This window comes from Manihot esculenta, chromosome 2 (assembly GCF_001659605.2).
Source record: "Manihot esculenta cultivar AM560-2 chromosome 2, M.esculenta_v8, whole genome shotgun sequence".
Taxonomy (NCBI): domain Eukaryota; kingdom Viridiplantae; phylum Streptophyta; class Magnoliopsida; order Malpighiales; family Euphorbiaceae; genus Manihot; species Manihot esculenta.
This window is the reverse complement of record NC_035162.2, coordinates 14,701,862-14,722,346: the sequence shown is the minus strand read 5'-3', so window position 1 is coordinate 14,722,346 and position 20,485 is coordinate 14,701,862. Positions and strand designations below refer to the sequence as shown.

Here is a 20,485-nt window from a genome sequence, read left to right as displayed (position 1 = left end):
TTAAAAGTAGTGGAAAAATAGTCGGTGTTTGTAACTATTTATTTATTTATTATTAAATTTATTGAGAGTAGATTTACGTTCAATTATTTTATTTTATTTTTTTTTAATTATTGAAAGATGTCTAGAATCGATTTTATTTTTTAAATTTTTTTTAATAATTTAATTATATTTTAATTTTTAGACCGAATTTAAAAGATAAAAAAAAATAATTTATACTTATAATATCTACTAAAAATTAACAATAATTTTTTATAAAAAACATTCTAAAATATATCATTTTTAAAACTATAATTAAACTCTACGACCCTTCGTTACAAAGTTTCAAATTTAAATTTTATCGTTTAGAGATTAATTTTATATTTTAATTATTTTTAAAATTTTTTATAAATTTACACATTAAATTTTTTTATTATTATAAATAATTTATTTTTTTAAAAATTTAAAACTTTTTGAAAATTATAAAAAATTTCGATTTTTAATCCTTTTAAATTTTATCTTAATCAAATGATTTTAGTTAATATTTATGATAGAATATAAATCGCCATGTTTTATTTATTTTTTAAATAGTTCTATATAATTATTTTTCTAAAGGCACCATGATTAACATATGCTTTAGAATTGCTTTTCATTCTCCTAGAAAATTCACATTTCGCATCCTCAAAAATAGACTTTGTCCCCCGATTTTCATAATGGGGATGGCAAAATTGAAATTTTATCAATTCATTGATTGATGTAAAATAATTTTCTAAAAAATTATATGATATATATTTTAAAAATAGTTTATAAAATATCAAATGTTTGCACTAATTTATATTAACATATAAAATTTTAAATTTTACTCACAAAATCAATTATTTTTAATTAATCATAATTATAGAAAAATATTAAATTGAATTTAAATGATAATTTTATTAATTAAATAAAACTTTAAAAACTATAATTACCTGTTAACTTTTATAAAATTATTTATTTTTCTATAATCATTACTTATTAAAAAATTTTAATTTTATTATTTAATATTTAAATTCTGCCTATAAGTATGAATTGAAGTAAATTTGTAAATTTTTCTTATATGATTTTAAAATAATTTAATTATTTTTTAATGTTAAAAATATTTTAGGAGATTATAAACTTACATTTTCAGTAATATTTTAATTTTTTATTTTTTTAAAATGAGATTTATTGAACTGATTAATTTTTTAATATTATTTAATTTAATTAAAACTTAGATACATGGAGCATCTGGAGGAGCCCACGAGGTTTATGTAACGTCAGTGCCCACAAGACAAACGGGGAAATAGATTAAAACGTAAAATACCTAAATAAATAAATATTTTTTCTGTTTTATATATTTTTTTATTTTTTATATATAATTTTGTAATTATATATATTTTAAATATATTAAATTTTATTAAATATTACAAAATAATTTAACAATTAATGAAAAATTATTTTAAAAATAAAATAAAATTATAATAGCAATTTATATATTAATTATATTAAAAAATAGATTAATTCATAATTTATTATTATTATTTTAAATTTAATTGTGGAATTTATTATGATCTTAATTAATAGGTTATTTTTTATTGGCTGATTTTATTCATTGAAATATTGGTAGAAAATGATGTATATCTAATTCTTTAAAAAAAAAAAAAAAAAGAATCTGTCAAAAGGCAGTGCAATTTCCTTTGCTCTTTATAAACAGCCATTAAAGCTCATCTCTCCTTCTTCCCTCAGCAGCTACCACAGATCTTCAGAAGGGAAATTCACTTTCCACTCCCTCACTCACAAAATCAAACACACAAACGCTTTCTCTTCTTCTTGTAATTATTTTCTTTCCTTCCTTCTTCTTCAACGCCGATTGTAGGAAGATTTGAAAAGGCCAGTCTTCACCAAAATTGAGAAGAATTAATCAGGTATGCAACTGTGATTCCTATCTCTCTTCCAAAAATATTCATTTATGATCATAATTTATCACTTTGAAGAAAGAAGGAAAGGCATGAATTGATCAGTCCATTGTTTGGATATAGTAATATTTGCTTCATGTTTTCTCTCTCTCTCTCTTTCTTTCCTTCTTCTTCATTGAATTAAACAAACGAAAACTGCAATCCTTTTAGCCTTTTGCCTGCACAAAGTCTGTTTGGATAGCTGCTTCTTCCTGATATATCATCAGATATAATAGGTTTTATTTTTATTTTTATTTTTACTTTTATTTTTATTTTTCAATTTTTTTCTTAATTTGGAGTCTAAATTCTATACCTTCCGGTATTTCACAATAGTTTATGATATAACTTTTATATTATTTTTTAAAAGTAAAATTACTGGTTATATTAATAAAATTTTATCAAATAAAAATTTATTATTTTAAATAGAGAAATAATTATATCTAATTTTTATATTCAAAATAGAAAGAGGTAGAGTAGTATCACAACAAATCTATCTAACAGAAATATCAGTTCTAAAGTCTAATAAAAATTTACTATCATTTAAAATTAAACCCTGCATAAAATAATTTAATAAAAATATTTTTCAAATATTCGTCTAAAATCCTACATAAAATAATTTAGTAAAACGTTCCTCTTTCTTTCTCATCTCAATTTTTATATTATTTAATAATATATAATTAATTATTAATCAATTTAATTCAATTTTATTAACTTTTTAATAAAATTAAATTAAATTAAAATAATATAAATTTTTAAAAATAAAAATTAAATTAAAAAAAATATTAAAATAAATTTAAAATTAATTAATTTAGTCAATTTTTTTAATTTAAAGGAAGTATTATTATCTCTAATATTAATTATGTCAGTAGCAAATAATTATTTTATTAGTTATATATTTACCTCTTTAATCAGAAATCCTAAATATTATTTTAAAACTTTTTGAAACATAGCCGCAATCAACTTTATAAATATTATTGTAAAAACTATTTATAAAATAGAGTCAAAGTATCATGATAATCAAACCTACAATGTGTTTATTTAGATGAAAAAAATAAATTAAAAATAAATATTCTGAAAATTTAATTTAATTTTAATTTATTTCATATTGAGTTGAGAAGTAAATAAAGAAAAAAAAAGTAGTAATTAAGAGAAAAATAAATTTCTCATTTTCTCTACCATGTGAAAGAAAAATAGGAAAAAATATATAATATACCTTTTTATATATTTTTTTAATTTTCAATTTTCTCCTACGTGATAAAAAACTATATATATTATCCCTTGTCATTATTGTCTCTTTGACTTTTTTCCTGTGATTTCTTTTCTTTAAATTTACTTTTTTTTTTGCATTATTGGGTATATATTTTCATGGTAAATAAAATAAAATTGGGAAAAATATAAAGAAGATATTCTGGATCTTGTTTGTTGCCCTGTCAAATTAAAGAACTTTTTTCCCTTGATTTTACCCAAAGATGCTCACGTGACCCTGACAAGTTTTCAATATTTATGTTTGGATTTAACTTTTTTTTTTAAATTTAAATACTTACTTACCTTTTAAATTAACTTTTTATTCACATGTTAGAAATGTTAAATCGAAATTATCAAAATCTAGTCATAAAAATGTGGAACTATTTATAATAATATGTAAAAGAAATTTCAAAAAACATAATTCTATATTATTTAATAAAAAAGAGAACATCCCTAAATTTTTAAAAATTTATTAATTTATTTATATTTTAAAATTATTTAATTCATTTTATTAAAAAAATTTATTAATCAATTTATTTTAAATTTAAATATAAAAATTAAGTAATATAAATATTTAAAATTATAAAAATTAAATAATATAAATATTTAAAATTATAAAAATTAAATAATATATATAATAATTTAAGACTTTGATTTTATAAAATATAGTATATTTTAATTTTAAAATTTTCAAATAAAAATAAATTATTGATTTTTTTTAAAAAAATTATAGATTTAATAATAATTCACTTATTAAACAAAAAGCTCTTATAGATGATACGACAATAAATCAAACCCTATAATGTGGCTTCCTTTAATTGGAAGCTAAAATTGTGGGCCCACTCGGCACGTGCGAAGTGGAACAATGGAAATAATGTGGGGACATGCGAAGCTGCGGACAGTTAAATCCGTGGAATTTTGTCCATATCCGACAAACGTATCGGGGGCGGTTCAGCCGGTTCTGGATTCATGGAATAAGTTTATTTATTTATTTTGTTTTTGAATTATAGTTGTTTCAAATTATTATTTTAAATAAAATTTGTATTATTTTAATTAAAATATCTATTTTTGATAACGTAATTGATAAAATTAATTAAAAAAATTATTTTAAAATTAAATTACATAAATAATTAAATACACACTCAAATTACTAGTTTATAGATAATTTAAGTTTTAAATTTTTAAACTTTATATGTGAACTAAAATGGTTATAGAAAATATAAAAAACAATAATGCTTATAAAAAATATAAAAACTAAAGAGTTAATTGAAAATTAAGTTCAAAAGTATTACTAGCAAAGAAAGTTATAAAAATTAAAAGATATTAATAATTTCAATAAAAATTTTAAAATTTGAGGTTAAATATATAATTTAAATAAAAATATATAGAAAATACAAGAATATATATAAATTGCGAAACTGGAGGGGCCAAAATATATATATAACTAATAAAATTTATAAAAATATAAATAAAAAATTTCCAAAATTTAGGGGGCAATATTCTCTATAATCATCAAACGAAGTTCTGTGCCTGAATAAACTACTACTCTATAATGCAAGCATATATAAAGTGAATTAATTCAGCAAAATAATTTATTTTTTATTATTTAATTTTAATGTAAAAATAAAAGATAATAATAAATTTATATAAAAAAATATTAATAATATTTTTAAAATATATATTTAGTTTGGTGGTAAATATATTTAAATAAATTTAAAAAATTTCAGATTTTATTCTTTCAATTTTTAATTTTTATTTTTAAAAAAATATTTTTAGAGTCTAAAAAATATTCATTCCTTTCAAAATATATACTCTTTAAAAATTGATTTGATTTTTTCTTTAAATAAAAAAATATAGAGAATATATTCTTAAAAATTATTTTATATGAAGCAATTTTATTTTATGCGTGTAATATGAAATGAGATAAATTAGGAGTCGGAAGAGGTCAAAATCAGCATTAATTATATCTGTGGAAAAATGGCAACTCCACCTCCGATTATTAATACATTTTCATAGAAATAATTTCCCCGGAGAATGAGCTTTGCCTCACTAATAATAATTGAGTGATATTTAGAATGGATGAAATTTTAAAATTTATTTTTTAGTTAAAATTAAATAAAATATATTATCCATAAATCGATTAAACTCAAAGTTAAAATTAAACCAACCAAAACTGTAAATCTGCAATTTGTGTCAACTCAATTTTTAAATTTGTTTCTTATCAACTATTCATATACATATTTAGAAAATTTATTAAAATTGTAATTTATAAATAAATATAAAAAATATATATTATATATAAATCAATGGTAATTTTTTCTTATATGATAAACAATACATACAATGTTTACATATATATTTTTTATTAATATTTATATTAAGATAAAATATATCTTTACTAGCCAGAAATAACTAAACATAGTGTTATAAAACCTTTAGGAGTTTAAATAAAAAAATCTAAATTTGAGACAAAATTTTCTAAAAAAATCGAACATAAACTTTTTTTTCTTTTAATTTAATTTTGAATACGATTTAGATTGAGATTGATGTTATAGTTAATAATACGGTAATTTTATCCGGGCCATATAGATAAAATGGCTTAAAGCATAAAATTTTGATCTCAATTTCTCATAATCTGACTTTTTTTAGAATGACGTTCTTAAAACTTTAAAATGCTGGTAAAGGAATCTGACTTTTTCTAGAATGACGTTCTTAAAACTTTAAAATGCTGGTAAAGGAATCAGTGTGATAATATACAATGCAATATATTTCTGTTCAGAGCCATAATGTGCATGTATTGAGTCACATGTGGTGTCTAGAGAATTCTCTTGTAAGGACAGGAGGATGAGGATCCCATATACAATAAGGTGGTTATGTATTTTGATTTTTGAGAAGAATAAGATGGTTGAGAATAATTGGAAAATAAATCATTACATGGGATGGAATCCATGTCAGAAACCATATGGTTTGCCTTCTGTTTTCAAGGGCTTAGTCATCTGGCCCAACTGGATTTGTTTCAACAAAAAGCAAGGAATCTAATATGCGCATAATTAGGGTTTTCTGAAAGGACTCTATTTACTCCAAAAATAGTATGATTAATGCCTCACGATATTTGTGGGGTTACAATGTTAACAAAAAAAAAATCTAAAAATATGAATTTTATTTAGCATCCTTTGGAATTTAGTTTTCCTTTAAAAAAAATCGGAATTTCATTAAAACAAAGAGTAGGTGCAATAATTGAAAAGCTTTTGAAGAAACCTACAAGTCTAGAACTATCGTATGCTCCAGCTAAAAAAACTCCACAATCCCATTACATGAAAACCTTGCCCATACAATTCATAATATATAAATAGAACTCGTTAAAATTTCAATATTTGATTTAAAACTTTTTATGAATTTTAATGTATGATTCGACCGGATAGTATAAAATCTGATTTAGGAGATATAAAAATCATAATAACACTCTTGATCCTGTCAAAATTCGAAACGGACGGATAGACTTTTTTAGGGCTTGATCTTAGATGCAAGTCTGACCAATTATAAATAACTAGGGGACCTATCTCAGTACAGATCGGGTGAGTCGATTACAACCTGATGAGATTAGGGTAGGATGCCAACCTCTTATACACTAATTGTCTCCTTAATACATCGAGTCATAAAATGCATGTGCAGCAGATAGACTAACGTGACGTATATGATAAACAAAGTATAGATTAGCCGATTCCGCATTTATTATCCAGCCACCAATATTCATAAGCTGTCTGACACACCTGCAAGAGAATATCCTCGTCCAATCCGATGAGACATGACACAAGGGTTATAAGAACGATTAGGAGTATATATATAATTGATCTAACCCAAAAAAGAGACTCTTTCTCATATTCTCTAACTCTCTCTCACACTCACACGCATACTCTCATACACATTCTTTTTTTTTTTTTTTCCTTCGGAGCTTCCTTTCTCTCCTCTTCTATATTTTTTTTCTCTTTGCATCTCTTTATATGAAGACTTCACTCTAAAAGTTCTAAATCTAACTTGAATATCGAAGGGTCTCCACCGGGACATCCCCAATAGATCCTAACAATTTTCTCATATTTTGTAGATCCCTTCCTCAAGGTCGAGCATGAAGGGACCCATATAAAATCTCAAAAGTATTCACTCCTCATCAAATCAATCACAGTTCATTGATCTGCTTATCAAATCAAATCACAGTCTAGGCGTCTGTATCTGGTGATCCCACTGAATCTCGATTCATCAAGTGTCAAATCTGATTTGCAAATGACTAGAATTTCTTTTTCCATAGTGCACCGTTCTTCTTTTGTCTATTTTTCTTCTCTTATCTGTATGTATGGATCTCTTCTTCTTTAATGAAAAAACACAAACAAAGCATTCCATAGAGGCATTACACAACCAAAATAGATTTCTTCTTTTTCAATGAGAAAACACAAATGAAGCATTCCATAAAGGTGTTTGCACAACAAAAACCATAAGAACCCAAGGAAAGAAAGCAAGAAAAGGCGTGAGATTCATAAAAAAACTAGCCATGAGAGTAGCATCGGAAAAGAAGCTAAGATGGCTTGCTTGGAAGGAGAGGTAACAGAGCTCCTTGCCTTCTCAATCTTTTATATCCTTAAGAACAGGAAGTTTGAAAACCATCAGCGACCTAAATGTCTTTGGAGGTGTGAAAACTCAGCCAACCTAACGATAGACAGATGAAAATCACTCCTACATATAAAAGATGAAAAGATCAAGCCACATAAAACTTCTTCAACAAGTGAAAATCACTTGACCAACTAAGGTTTCTCTTCTTCTAAAACTCAATACTAACAATATAAAACCAACACAAAATGCATAATGTATCTACAATCCAACCTGACAGTGGGAAGGAGAAATACATAATCGAATTACAAAAATTAGGTTTTTCTTACTCGATAACATAGATTAAACCAATTGAATGATAAAAGAAAGGTTCTTAAACATTAAAACTATAAAAATCACAATATAAAGTAGAAAACATACACTTTCAGTTGTATGCCAAAACTAAAATACGTCCAGATATGAATATAAATTCGATTTTGAATTCATAAGTGATAATAATAATTTATTTATAGCAAATTGAAATTCAACGATAAATAAATAATATTTATACAATGAGAGAATATTAAGAGTCCATAGGCCTTTCATCCTACAAAATGCAAATATAATAAAATAATGTGCAAATATAATAAAATAATGGCGTTTTTATTTGGAAAATTAAAATAAAAAATCCAAATCCAATGAGAAAATATTTGGAAAGATGCTCCCATGGAGGATGAGGGAACTTGGAAGATGAAGCCAAAATATGAAAGAAACATAAAATTACAACATCTATGGTGATATTTTAAAATAATTTGGAGGTATTTGGCAATTAGGCCAAACCTTAATTTCCTTTGTAGACTATTATAAGTTGTCACCCTTTTCTTATTTTCCTTTAAATAAAGACAAAATTAAGAGCATCTCGTGAAAGGAGAAAAAAAAAGAAAAAATTACTTTTTAGTTCCTGAGATTTAATGTAATTAACACTTTTGTCCTTCTATTTTGGTGACCCAACACTTAAGTCCCTCACTTTCTCTTCCGTCCAAATTCGTAGTCCTTTCGTCCATTTAAACCGTTTGGTCAAAGAGTCAAAGGTGAGAAGTGATAATTTTTTCTAAAAATACCCTTCTCTCAATGTGAAATTCCTATTTTTTTTTCTCTTTCATGTTTAGAAGAAGAAGAAGAAGAAGAAGTTGCAGAAAGGGTAGGAAGAAGAAGAAGAAGAAGAAGAAGAAGAAGAAGAAGAAGAAGAAGAAGAAGAAGTTGCAGAAAGGGTAGGAAGAAGAAGAAGAAAGAAGAAGAAGAAGAAGAAAAAGTTACAAAAATGGTAGGAAGAAGAAGAAGAAGAAGAAAAAGAAAAAGAAGAAGAAGAAGAAGTTGCAGAAAGGGTAGGAAGAAGAAGAAGAAAGAAGAAGAAGAAGAAGAAGAAGTTGCAAAAAGGGTAGGAAGAAGAAAAAGAAGAAGAAGAAGGGGTAGGAAGAAGAAGTTGCAGAAAGGGTAAGAAGAAGAAGTTGCAGAAATGATAGGAAGAAGAAGAAGTTGCAAAAAGGGTAGGAAGAAGAAGAAGAAAGAAAAAGAAGAAGAAGAAGAAGTTGCAGAAAGGGTAGGAAGAAGAAGAAGAAAAAGAAGAAGAAAAAGAAGAAGAAAAAGAAGAAAAAGAAGAGACATTTGGGTTTGGATTTTGTGATTTTAAAATAGCGAAATTTTTAGTAAGGGTTAATTTTGTCAATTCACGTGTTCCAAACGGCTATTTTGGACGGAAAGACCACGAATTTGGACAGAAGGACCACGAATTTGGACAGAAAAGAAAGTGAGGGACTTAAGTGTTGGATCGCCAAAATAGAGGGATAGAAGTATTAATTACGTTAAATCTCATCCACTAAAAAATAATTTTTTCAAAAAAAAAAAAGCAATTTGAAACTTGAAATATAATAATTAGAGATAAGAAATTATCAGTGCACATTTATTAATTAAAAATTGTTGATTTGATAGTTTTAAGACGAAGTCACAAGTAGCCAGACAAATTCCCTCGTTAAACCACTATATTCTCTGTATTTAATTTGTGTTCTGAATTTTTAATTTGATGCATATGTTAAGTAGTTTTCTTATAAATTGAAATTTATAATTAAATTAGTATTTAATTTAATTTATAAATTATAAAATTATTTAAAATCAATAAACTTTTCTTATTTAATTTTTAAATATTATTATTATTATTATTAAGTCAATTTTTATATTTTAAATATTTATTAAAATATTTTTTTGTCAATAAAATAATTTTTTTATTTAAATTAAAATTTTAATCTCTCATACATGATGAACTATTAAATGATTCATCTAATAATTTTTATATTATAAACAAATATTCAATAATTAGTGCATAAAAAATATATTGATATATATTTTAAGACAACAGAAATTTAAAAAAAATAAAAAAAACTACACGTCAACCAATTTTCTTCGCATCTTCCTATTAGTAAAAGAAATATTTAAAATGAGAGTCAAGCTTAACAAATTATTTAATTATTAAGGTAAAAATTGACGGTAAACATAAAAAATTAAAATAATAATAATAAACATATGGCTTTTTCTGGAACGCGTGAGCTGCCGCTCTAAAGCAAACATAAGTCTGGATCTGAATTCGGTTTCTCTGGGTGGTTTATTCAATGCATTTTAATTATCTTGTGGGTTAGATTTTGCCACGTGTAACCTACAAATTTGATTTTATGGCGGTGACCAACGTCCTCTGGGTCCACTGGAAATCACAGGTCAGCCGTCAGCCCCATTCACAAATCACCAACCGCCTCCGCGCTCCACTCCATGCGGGGCGGCAAGAGCCAATATTTTGTTATTTCTTTCCCTCCAGTCAATATAGACAATTGAAGTAAAATTAGTCAAATATTTTCTGGACAATTTTTACAGAATTAATTAAATTATATTTAATAAAAATTAAAATTATATAAAAAATACCATTAATTTAGTTTGTAATTTTATTTGTATTAAAATAACATAGTATAATTAAACTGACGTAGGTATGAAAGAAAGGCCAATCTTAAATCAAGTTTACAATATCATCCAATATGGACAAAGCGCAGTGTGGGACAGATGGCTTCAGCGAATTAATTTGCCACGTGAGCTTGCAACTGTAAAAGGAGCTGTGCTTTGCATCATAGTTATTAATATTGGAGATTATCTTTGTTAATTAAATTAAATAAAAAAATTCTTTAATTATCCACACAATTAGTTAATTAATCGCCATTACCCAACAATCATCCCTTGTTAATCCAGCAGGTCAAATCTTCATTCTCTCAACTCTCAACAGATACCCTTCCCTCCATTTCTGCAACTTCCATTGATCTCTCTCTCTCCATTGTTTCTCCTGTTCTTGTTGCTCGTTTTGAATTTTATTTATTTACTTTCAGTTGATATTTAACATTTTCACGTCATGAAATTGAATCATCCACAGACCATGAAGTCTCGCTCAAAGCCCCAGCCGGAGGTATCTCTCTCTCTCTCTTCTATTTAAATGTTTGTTTGTGTTTGGTTGATTTCGATTTTTGGGTTATGGGGATTATTACTAAGAGGGAAATTGGCCAGAGCAAAAGTTGGGCTGAAACGTGTTGTTGTTTGGGTTGTTCGTGCCTACAGCTGTTTTGGCCCAGAGTGGTCATGCGTAAATTGCTTAACATCTCCGCCAAAGAGTCCGATTACAGCGCCGATTCTGACTCCGACAACGGCGACACTGATACTGCTTCTGATACCGATGGTAGGTAGCTTGCTTGCTCACTCACTCTCTCTCATCCCTAGCTTTAATAAAGCTTAAATGCTACAAGAGAAAAGGAAAACAATGATGATTTTTTTTTAATTAAAATTTGAAGAAATTCTGCTAACTCTTTCAGAATTTTGTGCGTGCGGCGGAGAATCACGGTTTAGAGGTAACGGAGGAAAGGAGGCTGAGGCTCCGGTTGATTCTATCAATGGTACTGTTTCTTCATCGTCGTCTTCTTTTTCACTTCCTCCATATTCTATATCCTGTAGTGTTATTTGGATGAAATTTCATTGGTTTGGATCTTTCTTCTTCTTTTATGAATCGTGTTCAATAAGAGCCAGCTCATTTTGTTGATAATGGGTGAGGGGCCAGCTATTTATTGACCAAGTTAATGGAGTTGGGTGCTAATACATTGCTTATACTTTTTCCCCTTATATTCTAATTAAAAATATCTTCAAAACCGTGGTTATTTATTTTGATTGGCTTCTGTCCACATCTTAGTATCTTTTTTATTATTTTGTAATTTTAACTGTTTATATTTTTTAGAAATTTAAGTTCTAGTAATGATTTACTTCGGATTTCGATGGATACTTCATGACCATGCGCGTTGATTAAATCATTCCATAGCATCATAGTTTGTTGATGAAAGAATTTTCTTTTTTTTTTTTTTTTTTTTTTATGATAACTCCATTTTACATTTCCTAATAAGAATTAATAATTAGAATCAATAATAATATTGAAGATCAAGTGATTCCTACTTCAAATTTAACCATGCTGCTTTAAAATTTTTTAATTTTAATTTTTTTAAAGGATGCTTTAAAGTTGATGCTGTCTGATTAGAAGTTTCGTCGTATTGCATTGCTCCTTTGACTGAACTATTTCTTCTGATTTTTTGGGTTTCAGATGCTCTTCCAAGACTAAGGAGACGAAAATCAGAAACATTTAGGACACAGTATATAAACACTAAGGAACTCAGGTCCAGTGCTCATTCCTTGTATCTTGACAATTGACATGTGTAAAGTCTAGTTGCATACTTGTATTGGTTCGAAGATTGCAGTTTTATTATATGTTGATGGCTGAGCTGCTTCTTCTTCTTCTTTATTTTTTTTGTTGTCTTCTCCTTCACGTTATAGATAAGTTGGTTTGTTAAACACCCTCCACAACGCACCCAACAATACTCAATAACTAAATAATTGAAACTTTCAAACTTTTTCTGCTGTAGAATATGCGTTGGTACATGGAATGTTGGAGGAAAACTACCACCTGATGATCTAGATATTGATGAGTGGATTGGTATTGATGAACCGGCTGACATCTATATTTTTGGGTAAGTATCACTAATTTTTGTTTCCTGGACGTTCTCTTGTTGCGGTCAAACTTACATTTATTACAAAAATTTTGTCACTCATAAATCAAACATCAATATATCCAATATAATGTGGAAAATGGATGTGGTGTTTTATCTACTTGACAGTCTGGCAATCTATAATGTTTTTTGTTTCCCTAACTTTATGCAATGTATTCAATTGTTCCTTTATAAATATAGGCAAAATTTGGCCCTTAAGTACAGGTTAATGGGTCCTCCAAACAAAACCTTCACTTATTAAAATAGATCACATAATACCTTTGAATTTTAAAAATAGATTAAATATGCCTTTAAGAGACATGAACCATTAAATTCTGAAAAAGTTTAAATAAAACCTTTAATTCTGAAAATATATCAAATAAATCTTTACTTCTAATTCATATATTTTCTTTCACATTCTACCTCATTGTTTTGTTACTAACATTAATTAGTTGACTTCTATGAGCTTATATTGTTTGCTCACCTAAAAGAATAATCAAAATTATGTCTCATTAGATCGTAAGGAAACTAATGACTATGACTATGATGAAGAACATGAATCGGTAGAGAAGCTTTTGGAACCATTCAACAAAGAATAATTTATCAATTTATTCTAGAATAATGTAAATATTCATCAAGATTTTGGAGCTCGGATACATAAGATAGCTGATGAAAACATTATGCTCTAGAAAATTTTTGCTACGGTTTTCACTGAACTTGATTTAGAAGCGAGTTATAGTCTAATATATATATATATTTTCCATTTATCTTTAAAAGTTAAAAGACTTATTTATCCTATTTTAAAATTTAAAGGGTATATATTTTCCCCAAGGAAATTTTTTAATCTATTTTAAAATTTAATAGTTGAAGGACCTATTCAGATTAAAAAAAAAGAAAAGAAAAGTTAAGGGCTTGTCTGGCATTTGGCTAATACTTTGAGGGCCAAAACAGGCTTTTTGTCCTAAATGTATAGTTTGTCTTCCTAGTTTTGCTAGTCTATATCATTTTGGAAATGGTCTCTGTTGGTTTAAATCTGTTGTGCATGCAATTGGAGTTCATTTGAAAAACATTATAAATGCTTTCACTTACACAGTCTTCAGGAGATTGTACCACTGAATGCTGGGAATATATTTGGTGCTGAAGATAATCGCCCAGTTCCAAAGTGGGAAAACACTATTCGTGATGCATTGAATAGAATTCGACCAACAAAGACCAAAGTTAAATGCTATACTGATCCCCCATCTCCATCAAAATTTAAGCCATCTGATGATGTGCCAGATATAGAAGAAGAGATATTACTTGAAAGTGATAGTGATGTTGGTGAGGAAATTCATCCATTGGATGAAGCTGAAGATAGTCCAGACATGGGTGACATGGATGTTAATTCTGGAGTTGCATCTGATACGAGTGGCAAATTAGGTGTCCCAGTAGAACAGGATTTACAGAGACAATTTTCTTCTCCAAAGAAATTAAGTAGACTAAATTGTTTGCGAACAGAAGATTCTGCTGGAGATGTAGAAGTATTGGCAGGTCAAAACAACCGGCAGTTAACCAAAATGCTAAGTGGCACTGAAAGGATTGGTTTGAGCTGGCCAGAGCGCCCACTGGACTTGTTATCTCAGCATGTTTTACAGAGACCAAGTTCCTTTAAGGCAGTTAAATCTTTTAAAGCAAGCAAGTCTTTTGGAGCATATAGTTCTTTTAAGTCGGTCACAAATGAACTGCAATCAGACTTAGCTTTGCTTGCAGAACTTGACCTTGAAGCTCTCATGAAACGCAAAAGAAGATCACAATATGTAAGGATAGTAAGTAAGCAGATGGTTGGAATTTTCCTCACAATTTGGGTTCGTAGGAGCTTGCGGAAGTACATTCAGAACTTGAAAGTGTCTACTGTTGGTGTTGGTGTCATGGGCTATATTGGTAACAAGGTATGTTCCATACTTTTTGCAATTATTTTGAATTTTTTATTTTTAAAAATCAATTTGTTTTAATTTTTAATATTCCATTTGACTTGCTTTCCAACATTCTTGCAACTTCTTTCAAGCTCAACATATATTATCATGTCTGTAAGACCTAATAATATTTAGCGGGTGGCAGGGTCTTGCATTTTTTAAATTAAATTTACTTTCCCTCCAGATTATTTACCAATAATAGTTTATCTTTTTGAGAATGCCTTAGACATCAACTTCATAGAATACAGAAGCTAGCTAATGCATACATTCAGAACTATTTTGAATGTTCTTGGTAGAAGTTGTTGCTAAAGGTTTGCATTCAATTCTTTTACAAATAACCTGCTCAAGTACAACTACCTAAGATCTTGTTGATGCAAATAAGAAATGCTTCATCATTTTTGCTTCCAATTCCTCAAATTTGTTGTCATGCACGCAGAAATATTAACCAAATTTTAATTAGTAATGGTGTCTTTGCTGTTTTATTTTTGAAATGCATCAGACTTAATTCTTTTATGGAAATTCTTCACACTAAAGATATTCTTTAATCTTCCAGGGATCTATATCAGTCAGTATGTCTGTATATCAGACTCTTTTCTGTTTTATATGTTCTCACCTGACATCAGGTGAAAAAGATGGAGATGAACACAAAAGAAATTCTGATGTGCATGAAATACGTAGGAGAACTCTATTTCATAGCAATTCTGGTATTGGGCTTCCAAAACGCATCCTTGATCATGAGTGAGTACACAACATCTTAATAAGACATGAAGAACAGGTTTCTTGTCAGCTGTTCCCATCTGATGTCTGCATGCAGTTAAAATTTCTCTATTCTGCCTTTATGAATTTCTGTCTGATTGGTTATTTAACTTAAAAAATTCTTTTTGATACTTAAATTACAGTGAGAAGAAATAAAGTATATTTGGTTATTTAACTTAAACTTCTTTTTATTTTTTTGAAATGGGGATTGGGGATTGGGAGAGTAGAACTTGATATCTTTTAGATTTACTCAGATGCACTTACCACCAGACTAAGTCTGTCAGCGCAACTTAAACTTCTTTTTAATACCTAAATAACGGTGAGAAGAAATAGAACATATTGTTATTGTTAAAAGCTAGTAGCTTTGTCATTCATGATAATGTGTAAACATATAGGTTGCCTTTCCATTTCAGGATTTTTTTTTTCTGTGCCCTTCTTTTCTTCTCTTCTTCTTCTTTTCTCTCTCTGTTTTTGTGTGTGCGCGTTGGAAGTGAGAGGTTTGGTATGTTAATATGGCTGTGAGATTCCACAAGTAAATTTATATCGCGTTGTGGATGTTAATTTGGTGAAATTAATTAAGTGGAGATGCATTCAGGCCCTCAGATGTAAAAGGGAATGATCAGCATTTTATCTCATATCATCCAGTGGGAAGACCAGAGCCGGGGGTCATTTTGCTGGTGAATATTGTTTTCTTAGCCTGTAGTCTGTTTATTGTTCATGGGTGTTGAGGAATTCCCAGAATAAATGTCTCTAATAACTATTCGCACAAGCAATAGAGCACAGATTTGCAATATACCATGGCATTTTGATTTCAAAACCGAGATGCATTTTGTATATAGATGTAGCACTAGAAAGAACAAAGTTAAACAGGAAAAAAATTCTTAATAAGAATTTCAATTGTATTTTTCTCAAATAATTATCATAATTTAAAAGCTGCTGAATAATTGAAAACTGGCTCTATTTACAGAGCTTATAATCCTAACCAAATTAGGATTAGGAAACCCAATTCAAATCTAATTAGAGATATTAAATGAGATTTACTAAGAAATAAATAATAAAACCTAAAAATAATAAACTTCCTAAACAATTGAGTCCTAAATTTCCTAATTCTGCAATGAAGAAAATTCCTAATTGTATTAGGATCTTTATCTTTCCACACTGCATTACATATTCTATAGGCTATTGCTATAAAGAAATTTAATCTTGTTTGATGATTTATTGTTCCTCTGATGTTTTGTATAATATTGAAAATGATTTTTCCAAAAAGACATACTTGGTAAAAGAAACTTAAAAATTTATACTTGTCATTGACAAATGAAACACCTAATGCAGACTCCTGGTTGAGAAGTAAACTTTGAAACTCATCTCTCTTCTAGAATTATGGAAAGAAATTGGATATTGTGACTGAGACTCAGTAGTAGTCATGCTTTAGATGTTGCATCACACTTCGTGGTGTAGCATGTCAATTTTTGTAAAAGGAGCAGGTAGGGTTGGAGAATTTAGGTAAATTGGCCAATTTTGTTGCTTATGTGAAGACAAAGAAAAAGGTGAGTAAGGGAAGGTACTTCTGAAGTGCTGATGCTTTGGCAAAGGCCTTCCCAACTTCTTATACTGTATATGAGTTTGCAATTTCTACCATTTTCCTGATCTTTTGAATTAATGGTTTAGGAAAGAAGCATATTGTATATTCTCAAGTCACTGCGATGCCTGAAATTTCAGGCATATGAGCATAAAGCCAGAGGAGCAGAGAAATAATTTCTCATAAAATTTTCATAGCTAACTTTATGCTTTCCCACCATACACCCCCCCCCCCCCAAAAAAAAAAAAAAAAAAAAAAAACAACTATTGTTTGCTTTTGTGTTTTTGATGAACTTCAAATTGGTACTAATTTGTAAATTCTTATTAATACTATAAATTTTCTGCAGGAGAATTATTTGGCTAGGTGATTTGAACTATCGCATCAACTTGTCATATGAGAAAACACGTGAACTAATCTCCCGAAAGGAGTGGTCTAAGTTAGTGGAGAAGGATCAGGTAGAATTGTTATTTAATATTGTATGCAATAAATTTTAGATGATTGAGGCATTGTTCACAGTCAGTACCGTGGTATCATCAATTACCAGTACTAGGCTATCCGTGTGTTTGCATGCATGTTTATTTGCAGAATTGGTTGGCTTAGTGATTCAGAACAGAAAAAATAAAGATCTAGAGAAACAATTTCACAAAATTTTTTAAATGAATAGAAACAAATTCTCCAAAGAACTAATTCTCAAAATCTTTATTTAATTGTCAACAATATCATAATAACCAAAGCTAATTATGTATAAACCTTAGGTCCTATTTATAGAGTTATGTAACCCAAATTACATTAGGATTTTTAGAAACCGGAATTCAATAAAATACTATTTAGAAATCGCAAACAAACTTAAACTAAAAAATAATAATCATATTCCTAAAAACTTCCTGATAATAATAACCTAAATTTTTAACTTCAGAATGACTATATTCCCAAGTATTCTAGGTTGATTCATCTTCCAATGCTGTACTGCATCACTTGGATTCTTTTTCACTTTGAACAATTATTTTGGGATTATTTTCTTTATTATTACCTGGCAATAGACTGCAATTTTCTTGGATCTCATGTCCGTTTGCAGTTCCCTTCTCATTAAAACAATGGTAAGTAATGTCAAGTAGATAAAAGGCCAACTAACAATTAAATTTATTAATATCTTGCAATGGCAGCTTGTACGAGAACTAAGAAAAGGTCGTGCATTTGATGGATGGACTGAGGGTACGTTGAATTTTCCACCAACATATAAGTATGAAATGAATTCAGACAAATATTATGGAGAGGATCCTAAAGCTGGGAGGCGTGTTCCAGCATGGTATGCTTCTGTTGGATTTTGAATAGTGTAGCAGTTGCTCCACTATATTTTTCTTTTGTTTATTAGATTGTTAATGGATTATCTTATAACTGAAATTTCTTGCAAGTTTTTGAAGATTTTTTTTTTCTCTTGAAATAAGCACTTCGGATGAATCTTACTTAGTACTTCTTGATTCTTCTCGATTACTGTGTTTTCTTCTTTTGCTTGGTTATAATATGTGAATGTGCGCACATGTATATTGCTTGGTTTTAGTATCTGTACTTTCACACATCTATACTGTATCTATGGTTGTAAAGGAACATGGTTCATTGGAATTTGGTTCCTTATTTTGCTGAACTTGTTTATACCTGAGCATATGGTTGTCATCATATTTCATTAGAGTTTAACATGTTCTTTACAATTGTCATTATCTGTGTCTTGAGATCTTACCTTGCATGATTAGTACAGGTTTGATTTCATGATTATATATTACTCTATTGAAGGTAACGTCTGATATTTAAGAGATGCTTGCCAAAACTAAACATGAAAGACTGGAGTGTTCATTTTTAACCGTATAGTGAAATATTCTATCCTCATTACCAAAAAAAAAGAGAAAAAAATTTCCCTCCTACAATGATTAATAGCTAATGCGCCTTTTTGTTTGATAATAAAAATTATTCTGCAAATTTTCTCTAATTTATTCTAATCTTCTAGGTGTGATCGCATCCTTTCTTATGGAAAGGGTATGAGGCTACTCAAGTACAGGAGAAAGGAGCTCAAACTTTCTGATCATCGACCTGTTACAGCAACGTATATGGCCGAGGTTGAGGTGTTCTGTCCTAGGAAGCTACAGAAGGCACTCACGTACACAGATGCAGAGATTGAAAATGAGGAAGTTCTAGAAGAAGCCATTGATGTTGGAATGAACCAATTGAGATTGGAGCAGGTGAGTAGTAATATATGCATGTGCCCTGCTTAAATATGGATAGGTTTGATACTTTGTTGCGTCTGAAGGGTGTATTAAATGTATAAAATTCTTAAACATTATTCTTATCTTGAAAAGAAATCTGTTTTAAAAACATGTGGATTATCTACTTTTACTGTGAGGACAAGTGGCCTGCTAATTTTTAAACCCTAAACATCAGATAGTGACATGGGAAAATGATAGATCTTTGTGTCGTATTAGTGATTCCATGATCATAAAACTAGATGGTTCTGAATCATTTCACTCGATCATATCAGTTTCTGTTTGAAAAAGAAAAATAATGTTATGCAGTTATGGTTAATTAGTGGAGGCCCCTGTCATGGATATTCTAGAACCGGCTGAAAAAAAAATTGTGCTTATTTCCAACTAGAGCCTTGGTCTTTCTTATTTACCCGACATATGTTCTGACTTGGAAGTTTTTTCAAATCTGTTGCAGGATTTTTATTCATGGGAGCGTTAATGGAGACTTTCTGTAATATAAAAGCTTTAAGTAGCTGAGAGTGATAAGCTTGCCATTCTTCACTAGAGGTCATTCTCATTTGATATTGCAATTCTTTTTTTTTTCCGATATTGTAAATTCTAGTTGTTGTAATAGTGTGTTAATGGAAGGGTGATAAAGAGTTAGATGGAAATTTGTGGTGGGTTTATACATATGTGCATTAATGAAAGGTAATATGTGTATTTAGAACGAACAATCCTTAAGGTGTGCAGCTCTCTCCACTCTTATTAGTCATCTATCTACCCTAAGATGGATATAAACATTTAATTTGACTATCATTGACCCATAGTTTTAAATTGTGATATCTAATAACGGAAACACAGATTTATAACGACACATAACGGCTATAATATAACAGTAACGCATAATACTTTGTCATCTATTTACTATAACAATTTATAACGATCATACTATAACATATAAGAGTAATGATAATACTTTGTCATCAATCTACTCTAAGTTCAATGTAAACAGTTAACAATTCTGAAATTCATACTCATTTTTATGAGTTTATGCATATATTAAATGCATTTAAAAAGTAATAAT

At 28.4% G+C, this 20,485-nt stretch overlaps 1 protein-coding gene across 10 annotated transcripts; it reads left to right on the top strand.

The window, feature by feature from the left end:
• Positions 1–1,645: 1,645 nt before the first annotated feature.
• Positions 1,646–20,135, top strand: LOC110609323 (type IV inositol polyphosphate 5-phosphatase 3). 10 transcript variants are annotated; one of them, XM_021748819.2, is made up of 13 exons: positions 1,649–1,919; positions 10,802–10,900; positions 11,236–11,268; positions 11,367–11,535; positions 11,669–11,749; positions 12,442–12,514; positions 12,761–12,865; positions 13,977–14,811; positions 15,389–15,573; positions 17,517–17,625; positions 18,334–18,476; positions 19,170–19,401; positions 19,877–20,135. In XM_021748819.2, the coding sequence occupies exons 2-13, from the start codon at positions 10,850–10,852 to the stop codon at positions 19,898–19,900; spliced, it is 2,040 nt and encodes a 679-aa protein (XP_021604511.1). In that variant the 5' UTR covers positions 1,649–1,919; positions 10,802–10,849; the 3' UTR covers positions 19,901–20,135. The 10 variants fall into 10 exon arrangements, 9 of the variants coding, with proteins under 9 accessions (XP_021604510.1, XP_021604515.1, XP_021604516.1 ...); XR_002487016.2 differs by lacking the exons at positions 19,170–19,401; positions 19,877–20,135 and adding an exon at positions 16,187–16,268 and having other exon boundaries at positions 1,646–1,919; positions 18,334–18,470; XM_021748818.2 differs by lacking the exon at positions 19,877–20,135 and having other exon boundaries at positions 1,648–1,919; positions 19,170–19,846.
• The last annotated feature ends 350 nt before the right edge of the window (positions 20,136–20,485 follow it).